At 42.0% G+C, this 27,837-nt stretch overlaps 1 protein-coding gene across 1 annotated transcript in view; it reads left to right on the top strand.

The window, feature by feature from the left end:
- The window catches only part of KPNA6 (karyopherin subunit alpha 6), a 50,348-nt gene extending 22,511 nt beyond the window's left edge, over nt 1-27,837 (top strand). The window contains exons 2-14 of the mRNA XM_046660939.1: nt 11,537-11,670; nt 12,739-12,831; nt 13,242-13,341; nt 14,235-14,329; nt 15,040-15,171; nt 16,642-16,730; nt 17,645-17,744; nt 18,059-18,222; nt 18,412-18,490; nt 19,917-20,042; nt 20,374-20,501; nt 21,576-21,754; nt 22,619-27,837. Coding sequence (XP_046516895.1) covers nt 11,537-11,670; nt 12,739-12,831; nt 13,242-13,341; nt 14,235-14,329; nt 15,040-15,171; nt 16,642-16,730; nt 17,645-17,744; nt 18,059-18,222; nt 18,412-18,490; nt 19,917-20,042; nt 20,374-20,501; nt 21,576-21,754; nt 22,619-22,806 — 1,607 coding nt within the window. The 3' untranslated portion in view covers nt 22,807-27,837. The remainder of the gene's footprint in view (nt 1-11,536; nt 11,671-12,738; nt 12,832-13,241; nt 13,342-14,234; nt 14,330-15,039; nt 15,172-16,641; nt 16,731-17,644; nt 17,745-18,058; nt 18,223-18,411; nt 18,491-19,916; nt 20,043-20,373; nt 20,502-21,575; nt 21,755-22,618) is intronic.

The following is a 27,837-nucleotide window of genomic DNA, read 5'->3' as shown; positions in this document are numbered from 1 at the left end:
TGATTTCCTGTTTGAAGAACCAGATCTTATCTTTGGGAGATTTATTTTTAAGCTCTCATCACAATCACCCCAACCATGCCAGAAAAAGGGCAATATTAGAGTTAGTTGTCCCTTTCCCTGTGCCTATAAAACTTATTTTTCATCCCTTTTGTAGTATTTTTAGTAACTTTGAGATTAGAAATTTAGAGGATGGGAAATGCCTATAAAGGGAGAACCAAGTTGATATGGCTTACTCTACTCGTACTTAAACACAATCAGTTTTACATTTATCAATTTTTTTAAATACTGAAATTGTTTTAAAAATGTAAACATCAAGTAAGGTATGATGAAGTCCCTGTGGCCACAAGAGGAAACAAGAACAAGGCTTGGAAGGAAGAAGTTTATTATACTCACAGGTCTCAGAGTGGGGGTCACTGTGTGCCACACAGTCATAGAGGAAAACACCAGGGCAGTCAGGAGGCAGAAGGGGCAAAAGGTTTAGCTCCGAGTCTTTATTGAGATTTCGGAACGTGAAGGCGGGGCAAACAGTTTAGAATTGGCTAGTTGGAATAATTCCTGAGGGCTTTGGGCTATAGGAGTAGTCTCTAGTTGACCACTACCTGGCCGTGGGATGATTAAACCAGAGGAATAGTGCCCCCTGGGGTGTACAGGCAAGATAGAGGATATAGAGCTCTGGATTCATTAGTTTCCATATCAAAGGCATGCTCTTAGGCAAGTTGTTATCTAGGAGTTAGCTAGCCATGTGAGGGGCAGTCTCTCCTTGGGTCTGCAAGGCCTCCACTTGCCAGAACATCAAGAACACTGAAAATAAGAAAATATAGTTAATATAATTGGCCCTGTGATGAATTAATGCAAATAGAGAAATACAGAAATACAGAATCTAAGAAAACATAGTTACAACAGGGATTTTATGTCAAATTTAATTGGAGGAGAAAAGCTGCAATAAAAAAATTGTGTGTGTGTGTGTGGTGAAATATAACAAAATTCACCATTCTAACCATTTTTAAGTAGACAAGTGGCATTAATTACATCTACAGTGTTGTGTAACCATCATGACTCTCCATTTCCAAAGTTTTCATCACCCCAAACAGAAACTCTGTCCCCGTTAAGCAATAATTCCCCATTTCCCCCTCCTCTTAGCGTCTGATAACCTCTAATCTACTTTCTGTCTCTGAGTTTGACTATTCTAGGTACCTCATATAAGTGGAATCATAAAATATTTGTCCTTTTGTGTCTGGCTTGTTTCACCGAGCATACTGTCTTCAGGGTTCATCCAGGTTGTAGCATGTGTCAGACCTTCATTTCATTTTTATGGCTGAATACACCCACAAACATATACATTGTATGTATATGCCACATTTTGTTTGTCAGTTCATCTGTTGTTGAACTCAGTTGTTTTCACCTTTTGGCTATTGTGAATAATACTGCATTGAACCATGGCGTATAGTATCTGATCGAGTCCCTGTTTTCAGTTCTTTTTGATACATACCAAAGAGTAGAATTGCTAGGTCATATAGTAATTCTATGTTTAATTTTTTGAGGAGCTGCCATACTGTTTTCCACTGAGGCTGAGCCATTTCATTTTACATTCCCTCCAGCAATACACCAGGTTCTAATTTCTCCACATCCTTGCCAACACTTACTATTTTGTTTTTATTATAGTCATTGTAGTAGGTATCTTGATGAAGTGGTATTTCATTGTGGTTTTGATTTGGTTTTCCCTTAAGACTAGTTATGTTGAGCATCTTTTCATGTCCATATTGGCCATTTGTGTGTCTTTGGAGAAATGTCTATTCAAATCCTTTGCCCGTTTTTAAGTTGAGTTATTTGTCTTTTTGTTGTTGAGTTGTAGAAATTCTTTTATGTATTCTGGATCTGAAACCCTTATCAGAGGTATGATTTGGAAATAATTTCTCCCATTCTTTGTCTTTTTACTTTCTTGTTAATGTCTTTTCTTGCTTCTACTTTTGATGTCGTAGCTAAAAATCCATTGCCAAATTCAAGATAATAAAAATTTACATCTATATTTTATTCTTTTTTATTTTATTTTTTCATCTCTCTTTTTTTATGGTCTTAGCTTGTGTATTTACGTTGTTGATTCATTTTGAGTTAATTTTCGTATATGGTATAAGCTAGGGGTCCAGCTTCATTCTTTTAGATCTGGAAATCTCGTTACCCCAGCGCCACTTGTTGAAGAGACTATTCTTACCCTATCGAATGGACTTGACGCCCCTGTCAGAAGTCAGTTGGCTGGCCAGAGACGTGTGAGTTTATTTCTGGACTCTGGATTCTATGTCATTGACCTAGGGTTATCCTTATGCCAGAACCACACTTTTTTAATACTTTGTAGTAAGTTACGAAATCAGGAAGTGTGAATCCTCCAACTTTCTCATTTAGAGTCTGTTGTTAGTTTCCACGTATTTGTGCATTTTCCACTTTTCTTTCTGTTATTTGTTTCTAGAATCATTCCATGTGGTCAAGGAAGATACACTGTCTGATTTCAGTCTTTTAGAATTTATTGAGACTCTTTTTGTGGTTTAACATAGTCTTTCCTGGAGGATGCTCCATGTACACCTGAGAAGGTGTATTTTGCTGTTGTTGGGTGTAGTGTTCTATATGTCTTTTAGGTCTAGCTGATTTATAATGTTGTTGAAGTCCTCTATTTCCTTATTAATCTTCTGTGTAGGTGTTCTATTCATTATTGAAAGTGATGTGTTGAAGTCTCCAAATACCATTGTGGAACTGTTTTCCCATTCACTTCTGTCAGTGTTTGCTTCGTATATGTGGGGGCTCCATTTTGGTGTATATATGCTTTATAGTTGTTTATATATCTTCTGGATGAATTGACCCTTTCATCATTATATAATGTCCTCCATTATCTCTTGAAACAGTTTTTGACTTAAAGTTTTTTGTCTGGTATTAATATAGCCATCTCAGCTCTCTTTTGGTTACCATTTGCATGAAATCTGTTTCCATTCATTTACTTTTAACCTGTTTTTGTCTTTGGATATACAGTAAGTCTTTACAGACAGCATATACAGTCATGCATGGCTCAACATCAGGAAAATGTTCTAAGAAATGCATCATTAGGCGATTTCGTCGTTGTGCAAGCATCATAGAGTGTACTGAAGGAGAACAAAATTTGCCACCCCAAAATGTATCTTTTAACATAAGGATTATTTTAGGCTGATTTATTTTTTTATTTTTTTTCCTCCCAAAGCCCCTCGATACGTAGTTGTGTATTTTTAGTTGTGGGTGCTTCTAGTTGTGGCATGTGGGATGCCGCCTCAGCCTGGCTTGTTGAGCAGTGCCATGTCCGTGCCCAGGCGAAACCCTGGGCCACCAAAGCAGAGCATGTGAACTTAACCACTTGGCCACTGGGCCGGCCCTAGGCTGATTATTTTTAAGAACGAAAATACTCATAAAGTTTTCCTTGTTACCTTCCCCTTAACTGTCTAAAAGAATTCAGGTTAAAAACCTGTCTCAGGAAGAGAGCTATCACCTTAGCATAACATGAACCTGGTGGTAGACAGAGAGGAACCTAGAAAAGCCTGTTTGTTGGGCTCCCTTCTGTGTTCTTCTGTTTCCGTGTGGCCATTTATTTTCTGAACATTTGCTCATTTTTACCTACCTGTGAATTGCATTCTTTCCCTTTGAAGTCCCTGACTCTCCCCACCCCCAACATCTTCTTTTGTTTTTAGCTGAGGATGGTATTTAAGGTGAGAGCGTCAGCCATTTTGGTGACTTAGTCTCCCTGGGTTTCTCCCATGTTATTAAACTTTTGTTTGTTTTTCTCCTGTTAATTTGTCTCATGTCGATTTAATTCTTAGGCCAGCCAGAAGAACCTAGCAAGGTCAAGGAAAATTTCTTCCTCCCCTGTATTATTTACATAAACCTAGATGGTACACACCTAGGCTGTACAGTACTAATCTTGTGGGACCGCTGTCATGTCTATATACAGTCCATCATTGACCGAAACGTCTTTATGTGGAAGTGCATGACTGTGGTTGGATCATGTGTTTGTTTAATCCATTATGGCAATCTCTACCTTTTGACTGGAGAGTTTAATCCATTTACATATAATGTAATTACTGACGAGGAAGAACTTCTCCCATTTTGCTCTTTGTTTTCTATACATCTTATGCCTTTTCTGTCTCTCCTTCCTTTACTGCCTTTTGTGTTTAGTTGATTTTTTTTGTAGAGAATTTTTTTGATTCTCTTCTCATTTTTGTTTGTGTATATTTTTAACTTTTATTTTGTGTACGTATGGGTTTTTTTGTGTATTTTATATATTGTGGTTCCCATGGGGATAACACTTAGCATCCTTAGTTTTTAACCATCTAGTTTGAGTTGATACTAACTTAACCTCAGTAGCATACGAAAACTCTGATCCCACAGCTTTAGTCCCCCTTTTATGTTGTTGCTATCACAAACTACATTTTTATACATTGTACGCCCAATAACATAGATTTATAATTTTTTTATACATTTGTTTTTTAAATCATGTAGGAAATAAGTAGAATTACAAACCAAAAATACAATAATGCTTGCTTTTATATTTCCCCGTGTAGTTACCTTTACTGGCTTCTGTGTAGCATCCTTTCATTTCCCTTCATTTTCAGCTTGAAGGACTCCCTTTAGCATTTCTTGTAGAGCAGGTATCGTGGTAACAAACTTCCTCAGCTTTTGTTTATCTGGGAATGTCTTAATTTCTCCCCGTGTTTGAAGGGAAGTTCTGTCAAATATAAAATTCTTTGGCAGTTTTTTCCCGATACCTTCTGGCCTTCATGGTTTCTGATAAGAAATTGGTTTGTATGTGATGAGTCACTTCTCTCTTGTTGTTTTCAAGATTCTCTTTTTGCCTTTGGCTCTTAGCAGTTTGATTGTGTCTACATGGGTCTGAGTTACCCTCCTTGGGATTTGCTGAGCATCTTTATGTGTAGATTTATGTCTTACATTAAATTTGGAAAGTTTTCTGCCATTATTTCTTCAGAATTTCTTTTGCCTCTTTCTCTTCTGTCTCTTTGACTCCCATAATGCATGTATTGATTTACTTGTTGGAGTTTCATGGATCCCTAGGCTCTGTTCACTTTTCTTCATTCTTTTTTCCTTTCTGCTTCTCCGACTGCATAATTTCAATTTTCCTATCAAGTTTGCTGCTTCTGTCTGTTGCCTGCTCAGATCTGCTGCTGAACCTCTCTAGTGAATTTTTCATTTCAGTTATTGTACTTTTCAACTCCAGAACTTCTGTTTGGTTCCTTTTGTATTTGTTGATATTCTCATTTTTTCATACATTATATTCCTGATTTCCTTTAGTTGTTTGCCCATGTTTTTCCTTTGTTCTTTGAGTGGATTGTAGACAGTTGTTTGAAAGTCTTTGTCTAGTATGTCCAGTCTCTGGGCTTCCTCAGAGACAGTTTGTGTCAGTTTATTTTGTTCCTCTGAATGAGCCGCACTTCCCTGTTTCTTTGTATGCTTAGTGGGTTTTTTTCTTTTAATTGAAAACTGGACAGTTGAACATTATAATGTTGTAACTGGAAATCAGTGTGTTTTCTATTTGTTGTGTTCTTTGTTCTTTTTTCTTCTTTAACTGTTTTCTTTTGGATTATTTTCTATAATCCATTTTATCTCCATTGATTTACTAGCTTTAAAGAATCTTTTTAAATGAGAAAAAGTTATTTTATGTGTACTTACATGTTTACCATTTCTAGTGTTCTTCCTTTTGTGAAGATCTGAGTTACCATCTGGTATCATTTTCCTTCTATTTGAAGAACTTTAGCATTTCTTTAGTGGAGGTCTGCTAGAGACAAAGTGTCTCAACTTTTGTTTGTCTGAAAAAAGTCTATTTCACTTTCATTTTTGAAAGTATTTTCACTGGGTATAGAATTCTAGTTGGACAGGTTTTTTTCTTTCAGTTTATTAAAGATGTTATTATCTTCTGACTTGTATAGTTTCTGGCAAGAAGTCAGGTCATTCTTATCTTTGGTCTTTTGTATGTAATGAGTCTTTCTAGCTTTTAAGATTTTTCTCTATCACTGGTTTTTGAGAATTTGACTGTGATGTACCTTAGTGTGACTTTCTTTGTTTTAATCACACTTAAGTTTGTCATGGTTTCTTGGGTTTATAGGATCAAATTTGGATAATTTCCAGTCTTTGTTTCTTCATAAATTTTTTTCTGCGTTCCCTCCCTCCTTTGTTTCGCCTGTGAATCCAGCTATAGCTATACTAGACCATTTGATATCATCCCACAGGCCACTGAAGCATCATTTTTACGTCTGTCTATATTGACTGATTTTTCTCCTGACTGTGGGTCACATTTTCATGCTTCTTGGCATATCTACTAATTTTTCATTGGATTTTTGATGTATTTTTTGTTGTCTTTTTTTAAAGGATGTAGAGCTTTATAGGCAGTGTTACATGCTGCTCAGTTGACCAGTTTGTCTTGTTTTTAAAGCTTTGTTAGTAGTCTTTTCTAGGGGTAGTTTAATCCCCCTACCTTAAGGCATGGCCCTTTAGAGTCTTCACTGAATGCCCTGAGTGATCTGTGAGGAATCTTCATTCTGGTTCATCAAATGCCTTTCGGCCCTGTGTGAGCTCTGGGAACTGTTGAGCTGATAGCTTCCCAGTTGCTCTTTGCCTAACTTCTGAAACTTGACCCTATATGTGTGTATCCATAGTCTTCAGGCAAGACTTAAGGGAGGGGAACCCCAAGCAGATTTCCTGAGGTTTTTTTCTGTATATCTCACTCTTCTCTGGAACTCTGCCTCACAATTTCCAGCTGTCTCAGTCTCCTTGAACTCTGCAGTCTCTTTCCTCAACTAGTGAGATTGCTGTGCTGTTGGGTAACTCTCTCCCTGCTCAGTGGTCTAGAAGGTGCCTCCAGGCAGAAAGCCAAGGAGATAAGTCAGTCTCACTTCATTTATTTCCTTCTCTTGAGAGTCACTTTTTCACTGCCTGTTGTCCAATATCTGAAACAGTTTACAACAGGAGGGTAAATCCAATCACTGTTATTCCACCATGGCTGGAAGTGAAAGTGATAGCTATATTAATGTCTAACCAAATAAGACAAAAGGCATTGTTAAGGAATAACTAGGCTGTTTATAATAAAAACTCTTAAATACACTGGGAAGATACAACTATTCTAAATCTGTATACCCCTAACAGAATAGTCTTAAAATATATAAAGCAAAATAAAATTACAGGGTGGAATGGATACATTCAGTATTGATAAGTCCAGAAAAAAAATTAGTAAAGCAATAGAAGAGTTGAACACCATGATGAACAACTTGATTTTATGGACGTATGGTGTGTGAATGCCATGCATGATAATTAAAGAATATAGATTCTTTCAAGCACACATGAGACACTTATATAAATTGAATATATATTAAGCAAAAAAAGCAAATCTTGGTAAATTTAAAGAATCCTCAAGACTCTGACTACAGTGTAATTATGTTAGAAATAAATAACCAGAAAGTCACCAAACATTACTAATTTTTTTTAAAAACCTCATTATTCAAATAAAACTGATGGAAATTAGATATTCAGAACTGAATTACAATGAAAATATTAATTTGGAGGAAATTTATAAGCCTTAGGAAGATAATATAAAAACACAAAGTCTGAACATTAATGACTTTGGTACCCAGGTTAGAAAGGAGAGAGAAATCATACAATAGAAAGGATTAACAAAGGCAAAACTTGGGTCTTTCAAAATACTAAAAACAGTCAAGTCTCTGGTGAGATTTCTCAAGAACAAAAGAGGACACAAATAACATTAGGAATGAAAAACACATATCTACGGATAACTAAAGAGATTAAAAAGAGATCATTGGGGCTGGCCCAGTGGCATAGCAGTTAAGTTCACACATTCTGCTTGGGCGGCCCAGGGTTCACCAGTTTGGATCCTGGGTGCAGCCCCATGCACTGCTTGGCAAGCCATGCTGTGGCAGGCATCCCACATGTAAAATAGAGGAAGATGGGCATGGATGTTAGCTCAGGGCCAGTCTTCCTCAGCCAAAAAAAAGAAAGAGAGAGATCATGAACAATTTTATGTTAACACTTTTGAAAAGACAAATTCCTAGAATAACATAACTTACTAAAACTGACTCAAATAGGATGTCTGACAAGCCTTATAACCATATAAATATGTTGAACCTTATAAATATATTGAATCAGCAGTAAAGAATATTCCCACAAAGAAAATGCCAAGCCTAAATGATTTTATAGATGAGCTCTACCAAATTTTCAATAAATAAGTTATTTTACTTTTATATGTACTTCTGGAAAACATGAAGAGAAGGAACATTCTTCTGATAACAACTCCAAAGAAGGATGATATGAGAAGGTCCTTTACTTTTCCTATATCACTTATAAACAAGGATATAAAAATTCTGAGTAATATTAAAACATACCCAGCAGTGTATAAAAAAAGATAATTCATTATGACCAAGTTGGGCTTATCCCAGGAATTTATGGCTGACATTCTATTAGAAAATCTGTAGCTCGAATTCATTCATTATGCATTTTAAGGAGAAAAACCATATAACATCTCAGTAGATGCAGAAAAAGGATCGGGTAGTGTTCAACAGTTATGCATGTTTACAAACTCATATAAAACTAGGAATAGAGGAGTCTTTTTTAACTTGATCAAAGATGTATGCCAAAAACTTAGAGCAAACTTATCTTAATGATAAGTTAGAAACTTTCCTTAAAATTAGGAATATAGCGAGGATACTCCCTATCACTACTTATTTTTAGCATTGTACTAGAAATCCTAGCCAGTGCAAAAGATAAAAGTAAGTAAATCTTTACTTCCTAGTACTCAGTAGAGATTTCTTTTTTAAGTATGAGAATAAGAAAGAAAAAAACCTGTTATTTGCAGATGATGTAATTTGTCTACAAAGAAAATCAGGTTTTTGGAATCAATAAGAATTTATCAAGTTGTCTGGTCTGGATATAAGAGTAACCTCCCACACTCCCCCCACCCCAGCTCCCCAGAAAAGTACCTGGAATAAATCTAAGAGTTGTAGAAGATCTTTATGGAGAAAATGCTAAATCTTTATTGGAAAGCATTAAAGAAAACAAAAAAAATGAGAGACACATGACTATTTCATTTATATGGCAATTCAGTATTGGATAACTTTAATAATTCAATATTGTTTTAATATTTCAATTCCAATTAAAATCCCAACAGGATTTTTTTCTTTTTTGAGGAAGATTAGGCCTGAGCTAACATCTGCTGCCAATCCTCCTCTTTTTGCTGAGGAAGGCTGGCCCTGAGCTAACATCTGTGCCCATCTTCCTCTACTTTATATGTGGGATGCCTGCCACAGCATGACTTGCCAAGCGGTGCCATGTCCACATCTGGGATCCGAACTGACAAACCCCAGGCCACCAAAGCGGAAGGTGTGAACTTAACCGCTGTGCCACCAGGCCAGCCCCATGTCAATTATATCTCAATGAAGCTGGAAAAAAATTTTTAAGATATTATTTGCCATTTTCACTATGTTGACATTTGCACTGATGTTGCAAAAGCAGTGGTGGATAGGGGCTGGTCCGGTGGCCTAGTGGTTAAGTTTGGTGTGTTCTGATTTAGCAGCTTGGATATGGTTCCTAGGTGCAGACCTACACCACTTGTCAGCAGCCATGCTGTGGTGGCGACCCACATACAAAGTAGAGGAAGATTGGCACAGATGTCAGCTCAGGGCAAATCTTCCTCAAGCAAAAAGAGGAAGATTGGCAACAGAGGTTAGCTCAGGGTGAATCTTCCTCAGCAAAAAAACAAAAAACAAAAAACAAAACCAATGGTGGATAAAGCTTTTGGTGCCTTCGCACAAATCAAGACAGTGGCATGAAACAATACTAGTAGTCATGTATTCTTCACCACCACTCACTCACTCTTAGGAAAAAAAATTGCTAGTTTCACTTAAGAATGTCCTTGATGAAATTGTACAAATCCAAACTTTGAAAAAGTGTATGGAGGAAAATCACCTGAGGGCTTAAGCTAAACTAGACACTTTTTAAATTGGCACTGTTTTTACTTGAAAGAATGACTTACAGACAAACTGCTTCTTCAGACTTAAGTATTGGGCCGCCGTTTTCTCAAAATGTGGGAAGTGAGTCAGTATTTGTTGTCAGTGATAAAATTTTCACTTTCAAGCGAAAATTAGAATTTCAGAAAACTTTTATCCACCACTTCTCAATAACATTCCAATAGGTTTCTAATAGAAAAGAACTGGCTAGGGATGGGGGAGATCAACAGAAAAATGGATAAATTATCATGTATTTATACAGTGAAACAATAGAACATAGGAAAAGTGAATGAAATACAGCTCCATGCAAAAACATGGGTGAATCTTAGAAACCGAATGGAGAGGGGGACAATGCTCAGAAAACTAAACACAATATGATACAATATTTAGGGATATACATATATGGGACTAATAAAAACAAAGCAAAAATAATGACAGTTCAGGATAGCAGTTTTCTTTTGGCTGGAGTTAGAGTGGGGATTGGGGAGCCTGGGATAGGGGAAGAGCCCACAACTAGATTCAAGCACATTGATAATATTCTAGTTCTTAGATTTGGTGGAGGGTTTACAGATGCTCATTGTATTGTTTTCCTTGGTAACTTAACATTATGCTTCATCTTTTTCTATGTATCAAATATTACAGAATAGATTTAAAATTTTTTTAATTTAAAAAGTAGATGGTGGTCATATGGGTCATTTATAAAGATACATGGGGGCTGGCCCATGGCCTAGTGGTTAAGTTCAGCACACTCTACTTCAGCAACCCGGTTTACTTCCTGGGCACAGACCCACACCACTTGTCAGTGGCCATGCTATGGTGGCGATTCACGTACAAAATAGAGGAGGATTGGCACAGATGTTAGTTCAGGGCAAATCTTCCTCAGCAAAAAAAAAAACCCATATATATTTATCTACATGGTATTCCACTGAATTGGATATACTATAATGTATTTTACCTGGCTAGGTTAAATATATTTGAGTTTATTGGGAAAATCATGTAACTGTTTTCTCTCGTTTTGGAGGTGATCATAGCTTGTGAGCATTTACCACATGCCTAGCATTCTTCTAATTAGTACTTCACATGTATTAACCTATTTAATCCTTCTAACAACTCTATGAAGTAGGAACTATTATGTCTCTGTTTTAAAGATGAGATCCTGAGGCATAGAGGTTAAAGCAACTTGTTGAAGGGTGCACAGCTCACAAGTAGAAGAGCCAGAATTTGAACACATGCAGTCTGGCTCCAGGGCCTACACTTTTAACTACTATGCCTATATCACTTGCTATAATAGCATTTATTTAATAAGCTTATTATAATTAAAGGAGACTGTGTTTGTTGGTGTGGGGTGGTACTAGAGATGTCAGATGCAGTTATTGAGGTTATTAGGCCTCCTTGACAAGGCTGTGGTCCCCCTAAGTAGGGGAGGGTGGGGAGGGACAGAAGCCCAAAAGCTGCCTTCTTAAGAGCCTTTGCCAATGTGTTTGTATCTTCCCTTCTTCTAGAGACCATGGCGAGCCCAGGGAAAGATAATTATCGAATGAAGAGTTATAAGAACAATGCCCTAAACCCTGAGGAGATGAGGCGAAGAAGAGAGGAAGAGGGCATTCAGCTCCGGAAGCAGAAGCGGGAGCAACAAGTGAGTTAACTGGAATATTCTCAGACATACGGTTGGATGCGGAAGCCTCCAACTGCCATGGTTAGCCTCCACCTTGCACTCTCACTTTCCTCTTAGGAGGCAAGTAGCTTAGCTCTGTGGGGCACTCATCCAGTCTCCTTCATTGTAAAGAAATATTGGAAGCTTTGAGAAAGAGAGAATCAATCCCTTATCCCTTTTCCATAATTTAGAACAACTTAAGACATCATTTATGTCTTCAATAGAACATTCTAGTTCTACCCCTTGTTGCCTTCTCTCTTCTTCACCCTATAGTCAGTGTTAGACCTGGCCTTCAAGCCCCAGCCCTAAGTCTGGCCCTTTAAGAAGTTCATCAGCCATTCTGGACTGCTTACTTCTGTTTCTTGAGTCCATTCTTTGTAAGTCTCCCTGGGGTGAGACTATTTTAATGCCTCCCTTATTATCCTCTACACTCCACCACACACCACCACCAAATTAGTGCGCTGCCCAGGTCTAGATGCAATCACCTAACCTGCTTTTGTCCACCCCCTCTTGCTTTACCGTTATTCTTTCCTTCAAAGCCTTTTATACCCATCACCTTTTATACAAAGGGCAAAGAAATCTTTAAAGATATTTTTGCTTATAAAAGTATTCTCTTGGGGCCAGCCTGGTGGCTCAGCGGTTAAGTGCACATGTTCCACTTTGGCGGCCCGGGGTTCGCTGGTTCGGATCCCGGGTGTGGACATGGCATTGTTTGGCAAGCCATGCTGTGGTAGGCGTCCCACATATAAAGTAGAAGAAGATGGGCACAGATGTGAGTTCAGGGCCAGTCTTCCTCAGCAAAAAGAGGAAGATTGGCAGCAGTTAGCTCAGGGCTAATCTTCCTCAAAAAAAGTGTTCTCTTAAAAAATGCAAACAATTAGATATAACATATAAAGCCTTTGAATATCTTTGCATGTCAGCTTATTAAGCTTGGCATTTTCTCAACTACACTAGCATTTCCTTGACAGTTACTCCATAATTTAACATTGGGTCATTCTTTGCTTCAGTGAGTAGTCTTGCTACCATCTCTTCTCTTTACTTTACTTTCAGCTTTTTAAACGGAGAAATGTGGAGCTGATTAATGAAGAAGCCGCCATGTTCGATAGTCTCCTCATGGACTCCTATGTGAGCTCTACCACTGGGGTAAGGCCCTTACATGCACTTTAGGTGGGCGTGGGAAATACCTGCTTCTACAGAACAGAAACTGGGCAGTTCACGTCATCTAGTAGCTTTGCCAGCAACCGTACTAAGCTCTCTCTTCCATGGGCCCTTGTAGCTGGTCAGCCTAAGGAGTCAGTAAGGATTCATCTCTGATGGAGACACTTGAGGAAGGATTTAAGGAAAGCCATCGGTTAGTTGCCTCAGGGGTTAGGAATTACTTTCAAATGTCCCAATTTGAAGCAGCCATGGATTAAACAAACACCTTCTGAGCCTGCTGTTATGCTATCCTCTTGCCCTCAAGTCTTTAGAAAATAGGATGCCAAGCAGGATTATGTGCTCATATTTGGCTCTAGTTTGGGTTTGCACAGTCTTGAACTTGTTTTATGTTCTAGGAGAGTGTGATCACAAGAGAGATGGTGGAGATGCTCTTTTCTGATGATTCTGACCTGCAGTTAGCAACCACACAGAAATTTCGGAAACTGCTCTCCAAAGGTACAAAACCTGGTTCTCCCTAGAGAGGGGCCTTACGTGATGTAGACTCTTGTTTCTTCTCACTGACCGCATCAGCTTCTTCCCTCCACTCATTCTGCTCTAGCCCTACTGGCTTTGGTGTTCCTTTGACAAGCCAGGTACACTCTTACCTTTACATGGCGATTCGCTCTGCCTGGTATCCTCTACTTGCCAGGTATCTGTGTAACAACTCTCTCACGTCTATGATCAGATCCTGCCTTCTCAGTGAAGCCTACCCTACCCTATCTAAAACTGCAGGCTGCACGCCACCCTCAATGGTTTAATCTTGCCCTGCTCTACCTAGTCCTTTTTTCCCCACTACACTTAGTACCTTCTAACACAACAGAATGTCTCTCCACACTAGGATATAAACTCCGTGAGGACAGAAACTTTTGGTTTTGTTCACTGCTGTATCCTCAGTACCTAGAACTATATCTGGCACATAGTTCATGCTCAATAAAAATTTGATGTATGATAGGGAAAATTCTCTTGCCTCAGTATATTAAGCAGTCCTCCCAAGAAAAGAGTGCTAGTCTTAGAAGGGAAATGTTTAGACTAGGGTTGCTCATCCCTTGGGCTTTCTTCTCTCCCTTTCTTACTTGCTTGGGTAAGTAAGGTTACTTCACTTGCTTAGGTTCAGTAAGCCAAAGGTGAGCATACTTAAATTAGGATTGGCTTTAGTCCTTAGCATCCGAACTGTATTATACAGGTCAAAGATGGCCAGCTATTGTTAAAACCACCTCACCAGAAGGGAGTTTGGGAATGTTTGTAAGGATGGTCAGGAGTTTCTAGGAAGGATGGTGGGCTGACCCCAGTGAATGCATCAGCCAAAACCTTTCCTGACTTCCCCTCTCCTTCCTTTCTCCCTCCTCCAGAGCCTAGTCCTCCAATAGATGAAGTTATCAACACTCCAGGAGTGGTGGATCGGTTTGTGGAGTTCCTGAAGAGGAATGACAATTGTACATTACAGGTGAGGCCGGGGATGGAGGGGTACCAGATGAAAGCCCTTCTTCCAAGAAATTGCAGTAAGATGTTTCTACAGACACGTCTCTCAGGAAATGGACAAGTAATATAAGGAAACATTTACGAGAAGCTATCAGTTGCCTCAGAGGTCTTGGCCTCAAATAAGAGAGCCAAAATCTCTTCCCAAAACAATCTCAAAGGAAAGATAACAGAATATGACAACTGATCATTCAGTTATAAATCAGAGGTTCAATTCCACGTCTAATTACCTGTGTGACCTGAGGCAAATCATTTATCCTGTCTGGGTCGCTCTTCTCAGAAATGGATGATGAGTCAATCCATTGGAACTTACTACAAACTCAGCTGAAAGGGACTTTGAGAGACTCATCTCACCCTATATCTAGCTTCAGAAATGAAGAAAATGAGGCTCAGGAAATTAAAAAGTGACTTGCTAAAGGACTCATGGGTGCTTTGGTGGTGCAAAACTACACCTGGGACCACTGAAGCCCGATTCCATCTTTCTGTTGCAGTACATCACTGCCCATACGTCTTCTCCCTTTTAAAGGGGGAGAGGAAAAGGCACGTGTTTTAGGTTTTTTTAGTCAGGAGCAAGGGGCTTACTCCTCTTGCTACCTCTTGCTTACTACCATGCCAGTTGATAGACATGGTTGCTCTGTGTGGAATGACCTCCTGATCATGGCTTAATCTCGCTTTCAGTTTGAAGCTGCCTGGGCTCTAACGAACATTGCCTCTGGAACTTCTCAGCAGACCAAAATTGTCATTGAAGCAGGGGCCGTCCCCATTTTTATAGAGCTGCTTAACTCAGACTTTGAGGATGTACAGGAACAGGTAATGCTCAAATTTGACTTAATTCTTTTTTTTTAAAGATTTTATTTTTCGTTTTTCTCTCCAAAGCCCCCCAGTACATAGTTGCATATGTTTTTAGTTGTGGGTCCTTCTAGTTGTGGCATGTGGGACACCACCTCAGCATGGCTTGATGAGTGGTCCATGTCCGCGCCCCAGATCTGAACCGGTGAAACCCTGGGCTGCTGAAGCAGAACACACCAACTTAACCACTCGGCCATGGGGCCAGCCCCGTGGCTTAATTCTTGATGGTACCTATGGTATAGTAAAAAATACATTTGGTCTTTTTTCCCAGTTCCTGGCAAAGAGCTCCTAAAAACCTGGGAATTTTCTGAGTGATAGGAATGTATTTTGTTATTTATATAATGAGCCCCTTTGGAGCACACCTGAGTCTAAACTAATGTGATGACTCAGGATGGGTCCCCTACATAGCCTTAGGATGGGGGTGGGGGGTGACTGGTCATCAGAAAGACCAAACACAGGATTAGAGGGTGGGAACTTGCAGCCCCAACCTCCCAACCCTTCCTCACCCCTCCACCCCAGCCTTCCCAGGGAGGTTAAGAGGGCTGGAGATTGGGTTATAAAAACTCTTGAACAGTGAGATTCGGAGAGCTTCCAGGTTGGTGAACACATCAATGTGCTGGGAAGGTGGTGTGCCTGGAGAGGGCATGGAAGCTCTGTGCCACTTGTACTCCTCACCCCATACCTTGCCCTGTGTACACTCTTCTACTTAGCTCTTCCTGAGTTGCATCCATTGTAATAAACTGGGAAACATATGTAAAGTGTTTTCTTGGGTTCCATGAATCATTCTAGTGAATTACTGAACCTGAGGAGAGGATTGTGGGAACTTAAGAATTTATAGACAGTCAGTCAAAAGTACAGGTGGTACCTGGGAATTGCAACTAGTCTCTAAAGCGGGGGCAGCCTTGTGAGGCTGAGCTGTTAACCTTTGGCGTCTGCACTAACTCCAGGAGTTAGTGTCAGAATTGAATTGTTGGACACATAGTTGGTGGCAGAGAATCGGTTGCTGGTGTGGAAAAAACTCCACACATTTGGCATCAAAGGTGATATTGGAAAAAAGACACCACAATGCCCATTTCTCAGTACCTACAGATCATAGAGATAAAGACACAACTTCTATTTTTTTTCCACTGAATTTTTGCTGGTTGGACAGGAGTGGAGAGCGGTACTGGAATTTTTTTCCTCCATTACAACCTATAAGGTCAGTCCAGTGAGGCTATAAAAATGCAACTTTCCAATCACTTCCTCCTCACAGAGCAAGTGCTCAATAAGCATGTCAACAGGGTGGGTACCTGAGCTTGCTTGGTGTGTCTCAGGTTTTGATGTGGTTTTCGTCCTGGGTACTGGTGGGTATTCACTCTGTAGTTGTGAATATAAAGTACTTACAAAAGCCACTAGGCTCTGTGAGTGACAGTTCCATCATCCCCTTTTCAGGCAGTCTGGGCACTGGGAAACATAGCTGGAGATAGCTCCGTTTGCCGAGATTACGTCTTGAACTGTTCCATCCTTAATCCTTTGTTAACGTGAGTAATTATGATCATCTCTCCACCTGGGGCATCTATAGGGCAGCCACGTGGCAGGTCTACTGGGGGCAGCTTAACTTAAGATGATAAGTAACTACAAAAATGCTCAAAGTGCATTCTGATTGTCAAAGTAAAAGATAGGTATTTTTTGAGACTAAGAAGATTGTGCCAAAGATGATCTTGTGCTTCCTCACTTGGCACTGTAGAATCTCATGTTGGTCATACCTGCCTCATTGTTGAGCCAGAGGAGAGAGGCAGGACTAGCCCATCTGTAAAATCCAGCCTTCTCTACAGAATGCATTATTTGCTATGGATTTATGCATAGTTACATTGGAGAGCTCTTTTGTAAACTATAGGTCAAAGACCCCATGAGTGATTATCTGGATCCTTCTCCCATCCCACCCTCCCATACCCTTAAAGTAAAGCTACATCTAAACCAAAATAGAGGGGGGAGGGAGGGGGGAACTCTTCTTCAGAGACCACAGTTTCATAGGTTGTCATTATAACTTTTTCTTGAGCCCTTCACAGAAAATCATTCCATACTGCATGGCTAAAGCCCTCACGCTAGACCTTCAGCTTTTATTTCTAAGGAGAACAGTAACAACACTCCTTATTTAGAACTTAGGGCCACAGTTTGTCCTCTCTTAAAAGCTTTCCAGGCTTACTCAAGATCCAGTCCTGTGTCCTTATTAGCTGTGGTTTTAACTAGCCCCAGCAGATCCTAATTCTCTGTGAAGTTGTAGGTTGTCCTCTTGGCCCAAACAGGCTCAGTTAACTTAGATCTATAAATAGGAAGAAACAGTGAGGCTGCTGGGGTCTTATAGGTCTGATTGGATTTTCTCCTGGGGTTCGTCCGCAACAGCCCTGTGCCAAGGGCATCATTGCTCAGGTTCTGGCTATGTTGTTTCCTTTAGACTCCTTACCAAGTCCACACGACTGACAATGACACGGAATGCAGTCTGGGCCCTGTCAAACCTCTGCCGAGGGAAGAACCCACCCCCAGAGTTTGCAAAGGTGAGAGAACTTCTTACTAGTTCCTGAGTGATAGCAGGTTTCTTAATATGGAGAAATTTTGATATGGGAGTTTTCAGATCTTTGGGGAACCACTTAGAATCTCAATCCATGGCAAACTGAAAGAGGTGATTGTCAGTGAAGTAGGTGATCTCATGTGCCTGAATGGTAAAGTGAAAAGTAGTCCTGATGGTTTAATGTAGAGATCTCCAGGGCTTAGAATTACTTGTAAAGGAGGGGAGAGCAATGTTAGGGTTAGTTGTAAAGCTGATGTGGCCGTGCCCCACCATGAGTCCCTCTCACTCTGCTTCCAACAGGTCTCCCCTTGTTTGCCTGTGCTGTCTCGCCTCCTCTTCAGCAGTGACTCAGACTTGCTGGCAGATGCCTGCTGGGCCCTTTCTTATCTGTCTGATGGCCCCAACGAGAAAATCCAGGCGGTCATAGACTCTGGAGTCTGCCGGAGATTGGTAGAACTTCTAATGTGAGTGGTCTCAGTTAGAAAGGGAACAGATTCCCTAAGCTTCTCTGAGCTTAGACTAAAGAATTGCAGTCAGCAATCTGCTGCCCAATCCAGAGGTCTGGAGCCATGAAAGTGTTGCTAGCCTTGGTGGTCAGCAGGGCTGAATACCGTGTGCTGGCCCTCTATTGATCAGAGCTCTCTTCTCTGTAGGCACAACGATTACAAAGTGGCTTCTCCTGCCCTGAGAGCTGTGGGTAACATCGTCACTGGGGATGATATCCAGACCCAGGTAAGGAAGAGAGCTGTCTATGGACAAAACCCTTCCTTGCCAAGGACTTTGGTCCTGATGGGAGGCAGTGTGGTCTGAGAGAGAAAGCATGGACTTGAGTGAAAAATTCCAACTCAGCCACTTTTTCTATGATCATAGGCAACTTGGTTGACACTATCTAATGTTAATCTCATGTTAATAACACCTCCAGTGGGGGCACAGTAAACAGGGTTCCTCTGTTCAAAGGCTAGAGATCTGGGTATTATTTGGATCTTGAGTAGTTGGCATAATTATGTGGCATTCTTGACAGATTTCTTACAAGTGAGTAATCTCACTCAAACCCACACTCTAATTTTCTAGGTGATTCTTTGTGTCTGCATACATGTGCAAATATTCATAACATAAAATGTACTGTTTTAACCATTTTTAAGTGTGTAGTTCAGTGGCATTAAGTACATTCATATTTGTATTCAGCCATCACCACCATCTATCTCGACAACTCTTTGATCATCTCAAACTGTTTTGTACCCATTAAATAACTCCCCACTTCCCTCTGCCTTCAGCCCCTGGTAACCACCATACCACTTTTTTGTCTTCTATGAGTTTGACCACACTAGGTACCTCATAGAAGTGGAACCATATATATTTGTTCTTTTGTGTCAGCTTATTTTACTTAGCATAATGTCTTCGGGATTATTCACATTGTAGCATGTGTCGGACCTTTATTCCTTTTTTATGGCTGAATAATAGTCCATTGTATGCATATACCATATTTTGTATATACATTCATCTGTGGATAGACGCATGGGTGGTTTTCACCTTTGGTTACTGTGAATAACCCTGCACTGAACATTAACGTACGAGTATCTTGAGTCCCTGTTTTCAGTTCTTTGGGTACATAGCCAGAAGTGGAATTACTGGATCATGTGGTAATTTTATGGTTAAGATTTTGAGGAACCACCATACTGTTTTGCACAGCAGCTGCACTATTTTACATTCCCAACAGCAATGTACCAGGTTCCAGTTTCTCCACATCCCTACCAACACTTCTGTTTTCTGGGGGTTTTTTGATAATAGCCAGCCTAATAAGTGTGAAGTGGTATCTCATTGCAGTTTTGATTTGCATTTCCCTAATTTTTAGTGATGTGTGGCATCTTTTCACATGTTTTCTGGCCATCTGTCTATCTTTGGAGAAATGTCTATTAAGCCCTTTGCCCATTTTTTTTTAATTGAGGTGTTCAGTTTTCTGTCGTTTAGTTGTAAGAGTTTTTTATACATTCTGGATATTAATCCTTACCAGATACATGATTTGCATATATTTTCTCCCATTTTGTGCTTTGCCTGTTCTCTCTGTTGATAGTATCTTTTGATGCACCAAAGTTGTTAATTTTGATTAAGTCCGATTTACCTAATTTTTCTTTTGTTGCCTATGCTTTTGGTGTTCTAGGTCATTCTTAACTGTTCAGCCCTTCCTTGCCTCCTCCACTTGCTGAGCAGCTCCAAGGAGTCAATCCGGAAGGAAGCTTGCTGGACCATTTCAAATATTACTGCTGGCAACAGGGCTCAAATACAGGTAGAACAAGCAGGAGGGAAGTCAGGGAGCAGGGGCCCAGGGGATGGCAGATGGGAAGACATGGGAACATGTGAGGTTGTGGGATATTCGCTTCTAGAAGAAGGAATTTGTTTCCCTTTAGAAATAGAGGTCAGTGTGTGTGTTGGTCAAAGATTCTGTGTAGTGCAAGCCAGGTTCCTCTGTAGCCTTTCATCTACATGGGAAGAACAAGAGAGGACTCTCAGGAAGGGGAAGATGTCTAAATCTTAGCTGATTTTTGGGCTGGATTTGCTTTCTCTTCTTGAAGTGACTTTTTTTCTCTCCCCATCTCCCCCACCAAATCCTCTCTAAGGCTGTCATAGATGCAAATATTTTCCCTGTGTTGATCGAAATCCTTCAGAAAGCAGAGTTCCGTACAAGGAAAGAGGCAGCCTGGGCCATCACCAATGCCACATCAGGAGGAACCCCTGAGCAGATCAGGTATCACATTCCTTTCCCATTGTCTTGAGTGATATGTATGCCCTCTCCCTCTTGGCTCATGGTTTACATGTGACCTCTAAACTGCTTTTTCTGGGATAGGCCTTTCCCCATCCAGCTGCAGTAGAGTTTAACTGGTAAGCTGCTAGAGTGGCACTGGAGTCTGGATTAGGTTCCTATAGACCAGGTACCTCTTTTCTCTCCTTAAGAATAGAAACCTATGACACAGACATCCATCTCTCTTCTACCTCTTCCTCCCCTCTCGAGAATTTAAATCTGTGTAATTCTCAATTATCCCTACAAATGAAGGAGAACCATGCTATGGCTCATTCAAAGCAGCTTCTTTGGAAAATCATTTTTGAGGGTGATACTTGGGATAAGCAAATAGGTATTTTGTGTGTGTGTGTGTGTGTGTGTGTGTGTGTGTGTGCGCGCGCGCTCTTTGATTTTAGTTTCCATTCTCAATATGAGTAGAAGTGGTGGGAACTAGACAGGTGGCTTGCCTTCAGCTTGTAGCCTAGGAGGGGAATATATTCAGTATACAGAAAGCCTTAGGAGAAAAGGGATAGCTATTGAGTTAAGCTTTGAAGGAAAAATACGGGGTTATAAAAGGCCTTTTGGACAGGAAGACGCATAGGTAAAGGTACTAGAATTAGAAACCTGGAGACCTTTACATGTTTGACTGGAATGTAGTGTCCTTGGAAGGGAGTGATGGGAGGCGAAGCTAGAAAAGGAGAGTAAGAGCCAGATTGTAGAAGGTCTTTATTGGCATGCCTGTAGAGCTTGGACTGAAAAATTTTCAGCAGAGAAATGATGTGTTCAGGGTGATAATTTTGCAGCAAGGAAACATTGGAGACTAGGAGGAGGAATCTGTGGCAGCCTCCCACATGGAAATGAAGTAGACCAACGGCATTGGGAGGCTGGGGAGGTAAAGGATGGGTGGTTATGAAGGCTCAGTAAGAGTGCATTGCTGAGAGTGCTGACGCGGATGAGGGAGGCCCACAGGCCCCACAGCACCTACCCAGCATGTCCCCAGCCCTGCGTTAATTTACGGCGTGCCTGGTCTCCGGCCTCCAGGTACCTGGTCTCACTGGGCTGCATCAAACCCCTGTGTGACTTGCTGACTGTGATGGATTCAAAGATTGTGCAAGTGGCCCTCAATGGACTGGAGAACATCCTTCGACTTGGAGAGCAAGAAGGCAAGCGCAGTGGCTCAGGGGTCAATCCCTACTGTGGCCTCATCGAGGAAGCCTATGGTATGTGCCCTCTCTCCACCCTCCCCTTTGCCTTAAGTAGAGCAGTTCCAGGTCAGGACCTGGGGACTGCAGGCCTCCAAAGCAGTATGCATGGTGAGGGTGTGTGTTTTGGGGGTCATGATTGAATGCAGTGTTTTATCCCACCAGTTCGTACTCCCTCTGAGGAGCAGTAGATCAGTTCTCTTTCTTATAGGCTCTACCCAATAAGTAGGTATGGCACAGGTGCAAAAAATAAAGCTCCAGCGTTGATAATAGAATCAGGCACTGGAAGGCATGTTTTCATCTGAGTTTCTAGCAAATTCCAGTAAGAGTGCTGGATTCACTGTCTCTCAGAGATTCAAAGAGACTAATGATTTGCCCATGTCACACACGTAGTTAAAAGCAGAATAGATGGGGCTGGCCCCGTGGCCGAGTGGTTAAGTTCGCAAGCTCCGCTGCAGGCGGCCCAGGGTTTCGTTGGTTCGAATCCTGGGCGCGGACATGGCACTGCTCATCAAACCACGCTGAGGCAGCGTCCCACATGCCACAACTAGAAGGACCCACAACAAAGAATATACAACTATGTACCGGGGGGCTTTGGGGAGAAAAAGGAAAAAAATAAAAAAAAATCTTTAAAAGAAAAAGCAGAATAGAGACTAGAACCTCTGATTTATAAATCACATTTTGGTCGTTTTTCCTTGGGGGTTATATAGTTTCGGGGAGAGATCTTGGCTCTCCTCTCTCACGTCAAAAAGAGATCTGATCATATTACTTATGTTTATAAATACTAACATACCTCAGGGAAAGAAAAATAGATTATTTCATGGACTCATAGAAAAGCACTCAAAGTTTACTCTTCTCCTCCTTCCTTCCTTGCCACCATAGGCTTGGATAAAATTGAGTTTCTCCAGAGCCATGAGAACCAGGAGATCTACCAGAAGGCCTTCGACCTCATTGAGCACTACTTTGGTGTAGAAGATGATGATAGCAGCCTGGCTCCCCAAGTGGATGAAACGCAACAGCAGTTCATCTTCCAGCAGCCTGAGGCCCCCATGGAGGGCTTCCAGCTATAATGTCTGCCTCCGGGGAGGGGAGGGAATGGGAAGCACCACCAACCAGCGGAAAAGCAGCCCTCTGGTGGGCGGGAAACCAGCCCCCCCACCATCAGCCACCACACACCTCTGCTGCCCTGGAAACTGTGCTCTTGACCTGCTCTGCCCCCTTCCCTGGAGGGAGCACCCTCTGGACAGACAAAACCATCTGAGGCTCATATTTGGGTTTTGTGACAAGAAGGGGACGTGTTGGGTTTTTCTTCCTTATGCTATATTTTGGCTGCACATATGTCTTTAACCCAGGAGCCCAGGGGTAGACAAAGGAGGACTGAGGTAATCAATTTTGCACCTTTTTTTATTTTTTATTTTTTTCTTTAGTGGTGACTTCCTTCCCTTTTATCTTCCTTCATCCTTCCCAGTCCTCTGCCCTGATCTGTGTAACTCTTTATCTTGGGTACTTGAGCAGATGGGAATATTCCAGAGGTAGGGGGGTGGGAGGGGAGGGGAGATATCCAAAACAAAGTGTTCTTGCTCTGACAGAATATTAATCTTGTATGCTTGGATTGAGTTATTTAATTTTTTTTTCTTTTGCACATTTTTCTTGTATTAAGATTGCTCTTTCCAAGAGCCACGAGTTCCTGGTTTTAGGAATCCCAGCTGCCAGCATTGTCTGGGACTAGAGGCTGAGGGGGAGGTCACCATGAGACAAAGACCCCCTTCCTCCCTCTAACCCCTTGCCCAGACCTCTTTAGTTTGGGAGATCCCCCTTACTCTCCTGGGGCAGGTACACCAGTGGGAGTGGAGGGGAGGAGCACAGGCCTTCAGATGGGGCTTCCCATGTGTCGCTACTGATCCCATGTTTCCTACCCACCTTCCAATGGTGCGACCCAACTTCATTTGTTTACTTGAAATTTCCCCTCGGAGTTGAATGAACCTCTGAGGTAGCTGTATTTTCTCCTAAGCATGAGACAGGGGGCTGTGGTCCTTCCTTTCTCCTGAGGAGAAAGTCCTTGCTCTGGTGACCCATAAGTTGCAGAGGAGGTTGGAGTGAGAGTGTCATGTATTGGGATAGCCAGGGATCCCTGCCTTTGGCATTTCTTCTTCTTCCTCTTCCACAGTTGGATCATGTATATTTTACTTCCAAAGGAGAGAATGTCAAAAAGTTCTGTATTTTTTTATATTCTATATATTAGGTAGGTCAATCTTAATTGGTCTCAAGAGGAAGAACTGTCTGTAATTTCTGTAAGTAGGATACTGTGAGGAAGACCAAAAAGAGATGTGGAAGCTCCCTCGCTCAGGAAGCCTGAGATTGGACCTTTTCCTCTCTGCTTGGGTTCTGGGCCACCACCTGGGACCAACCCTTAGCTCTGGAACCTTTATATAGCAAGTCAGCCTGGTCTGATTGTCCCAGTACCTGGAGGAAGCAAGGATGGCCCCAGGGCTTGGTGAAGTCTACCACTCCAGTCCTTACTGCTGAGCATCTTGCATATATCAGGAAACCCAAAAAGCAGTCTGCCTTCTCAGATTCAGTCTCGAAGGTCCTTGTCCACATACTGTATCACTTACGGCTGCCTCTCCTATTATCACAGAAACCTGGCAGCCTCAGGACTTTTGTGAGAGTTATTGGTATCTTCCCTGTTTGCTGTCCTTGTACGTGGTTGGGGTTTGGCCCTTCCTTGTGACAGTTATAACCCTAATGCCTTTTCTTTTCTCTTGCATAAAGCTAGTACAGTGCCTCAGCGGCTTGCCTCTGCCTCGGTGGGCTAGTCCAGTCGTTGGGGACAGGGTGGAGGCAGTTGGCTAAGTCTAGACCAGCTGCGGAGCTGAAGGCACAGTCCGCTCTGCCCCTGCTTCCCCACTGCTCAGTCAGAGGTGCCTTGCTCCAGGCTGTATCTTCCCTTCCCCAGAAACAATGCCATTCCTGCTCCTATTCCTACACATCCCCTCTGGCTGAGATGAAACCCATGCCCCTCTGCTTACAGATTAAAGTTCAGGTGCTCATTGTTGCCCATTGGTCTTCAATTTGCCCTCTCTAGTGTTGAGATCCAACTCCAGAGCCATTTTCTGAGAAAGGTTGTTTGGGGCAAGTGGTTATCACTAAAAAGTCACAGCAGTGCTGTGCCACCTTAGTGAGTTACGGGCTGCTCTTCAGCATGGGGCTAGTAACTACCAACCCCCAATCTCCCAGGGAGGCAGGGGGCAGGACCTTTTTCACTTGGTCTGCTGACTTCATTATAAAAACGTTCTCCTACGGTTCAGAGAAAAGCTACTCCCCCTCCCTTGCCCTTGTCCCAAGGGCAGAGCACTTTAGTAGGATCTACTTTGTACATCTCAAAGAATAGTTGAGTCCCTGACATTGGGGCCAAATTCTTATTGTGAGACATACACATCCCGCTTTTCCCAACTATTCCTCCAAAATCTACTTTCACTTCAGATCTGGGTCCTGTACCAGATGGAAGATGCTTCTGATCATCTGGCTGCTGTTTAAAGCCAGTTTTCTCCAAGGAGTTCAAAGGCGGAAGTTTCTCCCAGGGCACAACCTGACAGATTTCTCATCAGATTAAGTGGCCTCTAGGAGCTTTCCTTTGCTGGTGTCTTCCTTAGACCATGTTTTCCCATTATCTTCCTCTAACCCCTTTTTAGTCAATAGGCAAAGTTCTTCCAGCCCACAGAGGCAGTAACATCTTTTGTGTCTTGTTCTCTCTTTTGGCCATCTTGGAAAGCAAATATTATTTCTTTAGCCCAGGCTTGACAGCCACTCTTTGTGGGCAGCTCTCATCTGGACTCCATACCCTGGCCTAGGTGAGGTCAAAGGCTTTCTGGTAGATTTCTGATGGGACATTGCAGGAATGGAAGGGCTCCCCCAGCCTGCTGTAGGGAATAGCCTGATAAGACATGTTTTTGGAATCTTTAAGATCTCTGGTGGGGGTGGACGTACATCTAGGTGTGGATTAAGGGAACAAGGAGCCTTTTTCTTAACTAGAGTATTGAAAAAATGTTTTGAACAGTGCCAGCTATTTATTGCCAGCCGCCCTGGGCATCCCACCCCAAGATCATCTTCTCTAATACTAACAGTGTCTCTGGTCTTAGAAGTCTGCTTTCAATTCTGAGCTGTCCCCAGTGACTGCCTACTCTTGGTGTTGGCTGCAACCTTCTGGTAGAACCATAGGGTTCTACCCTCATCTGGCCAGCCTGGTCACTTGGGGTAATGAGTACCAATGACCCTTTTAAGAAGCAGGTGTTGATGACCTCAGCTTTTCTTAGATCTACTCCTCCTCTCTTTACAGTGGAAGCCTCTCTCCAGGAGCCCTGTTTTGTGGAGCTAAACTGCATGGATTATAGCTGCTTCTGTACTTAGTGAAGGAGGAGCAGAGAAGGCTCTCAGGCACTGACTTTCTGTTTCCTTCAAGCCAAACCAGTTTACAATGAAAACCATCTAGCAGAATGAACTGGATTTCCATTTTCTCATGTCTCCCTGCCTTCTTCCTGCATTGTAGAGTTACCCATTTCTAGCAAACTAGAAGGGAAGGAAATGAGTGCCTAGTAATAGTCCCATCCTCATCCCCCGTGCCCCTCTTTAAGGGCCTCTGCTCATTGTTCAGGCCACAGCTCTTCTCCCCAAGGCTCACTCAGCTTGGTATCCGTCATTTTGGTTATTCCTCAGTAGATTCATCTTGTGGGCTAAGATTCTGGATTCTCAGTTGAAGGCAGTCAGATTGTTCAAGTCCCTGCAGACACCACAGGGACCCAGAGGGAAAACAGGCTGGCTGGGGGCCTCAGGAATGTATATGACTGTCTGCCTCTCTGGGACGCTGGGTAAGGGTGCAAGGCTCAGTGCACTGAAGCGTAGGAAATGCTCATAACCAGTAGCAACATCTTCCAGGTAGGACTATCCTAGAAGTGAGTGTGAGAGTGAGAAATTGCCCATAGTAGGTTTCTTCCACAGCCGTTTTAGGATTGCACATTCTAGACCAAGTCCAGTATTTTTTCTCTTAACTTTTGGATTCTTTTGTTAAGCCAGCAAACTGAGAATTGGGCCCTGCGGGGATCCATGTGGTAGGCACCAGCTGCTCTTTGACCAAGGCCTTCATAAATGACTCAGTCATCCCATTGTCTATCCCCTAGCCCCACCCCCAGACTAAGACCATGGCAAATGAAGAATTTGAGGTCAATACCAAGCAAGTCTGTGAACTAAAGCTGTTGTTTTTCCTCTGCGAGGGCATTTTGCATCAGGCCTGGGCCATGTGCAGAACCAAAACTGGGTATGAGAGAAGAGGCAGCATTAAATTTTGGGCCCAGAACACCCTGGCAGAAAGGTTTGTGTAGTGTGTTATAAAGGTCATCAGTGGGTTTGGGCTTCCCTTGCTACTTCTGGGCCAGCCTGACTGCTGATGTCTGCATTAGCACATACCTGAACCCCTCTGCTAACCCCTAGCCCTGCTCCCCTGCGTAGGTCAGATTTTCAGCCCCTGGGTTTGGGGAGAGAAAATTCTGCCATGCCCTGGGAGCAGTGAAGGAAGTCAAAGCTTAGACCTTGAGACGGGCTGGGAACCTCTGACTCAGAGGTTAGCCTTAAAAGAGTCCACCTCTACAAGAACCCTCAGGCCCTGGGGTTAGGTATTGGCTCTTTCAGCCAGCTTTTGTGGGAACTGCCTTTGATTGAACCACTAAAGAAGTGAAGGGGGCGTATGAGGTCCCAGCCACCTAAGACAAACCGGATGTCCCTCAGAAACAGCTTGGGTTCCCAGCTAGAAACCTAAGGAAGGTGAATCGAACCCTTTTCCTCACTGATTTTTCTTTCTAAATTCATTTGCTTTTAGTTTTCCAAGAACTGTAAACTGGCTATTTTCTATGTTCTCAGGGCCCCTGGGTAGACAGACAAAGCTTGATGATTTCAGAGCAGACATAGGCCAAGAAACCATGGCATTGAGTGTGCTGAGTCCAGACAAATGATATTTATATACACATCCAAATTTGAAGAGAAAATGTATTTCTTTAGGTTTCAAACACTGTAATAGATATAAAGCGAAAATAAAAACCTGTTGCAAAGTT

Source organism: Equus quagga, chromosome 5 (assembly GCF_021613505.1).
Source record: "Equus quagga isolate Etosha38 chromosome 5, UCLA_HA_Equagga_1.0, whole genome shotgun sequence".
Lineage (NCBI taxonomy): Eukaryota > Metazoa > Chordata > Mammalia > Perissodactyla > Equidae > Equus > Equus quagga.
This window is presented reverse-complemented; position numbering and strand designations above follow the sequence as displayed.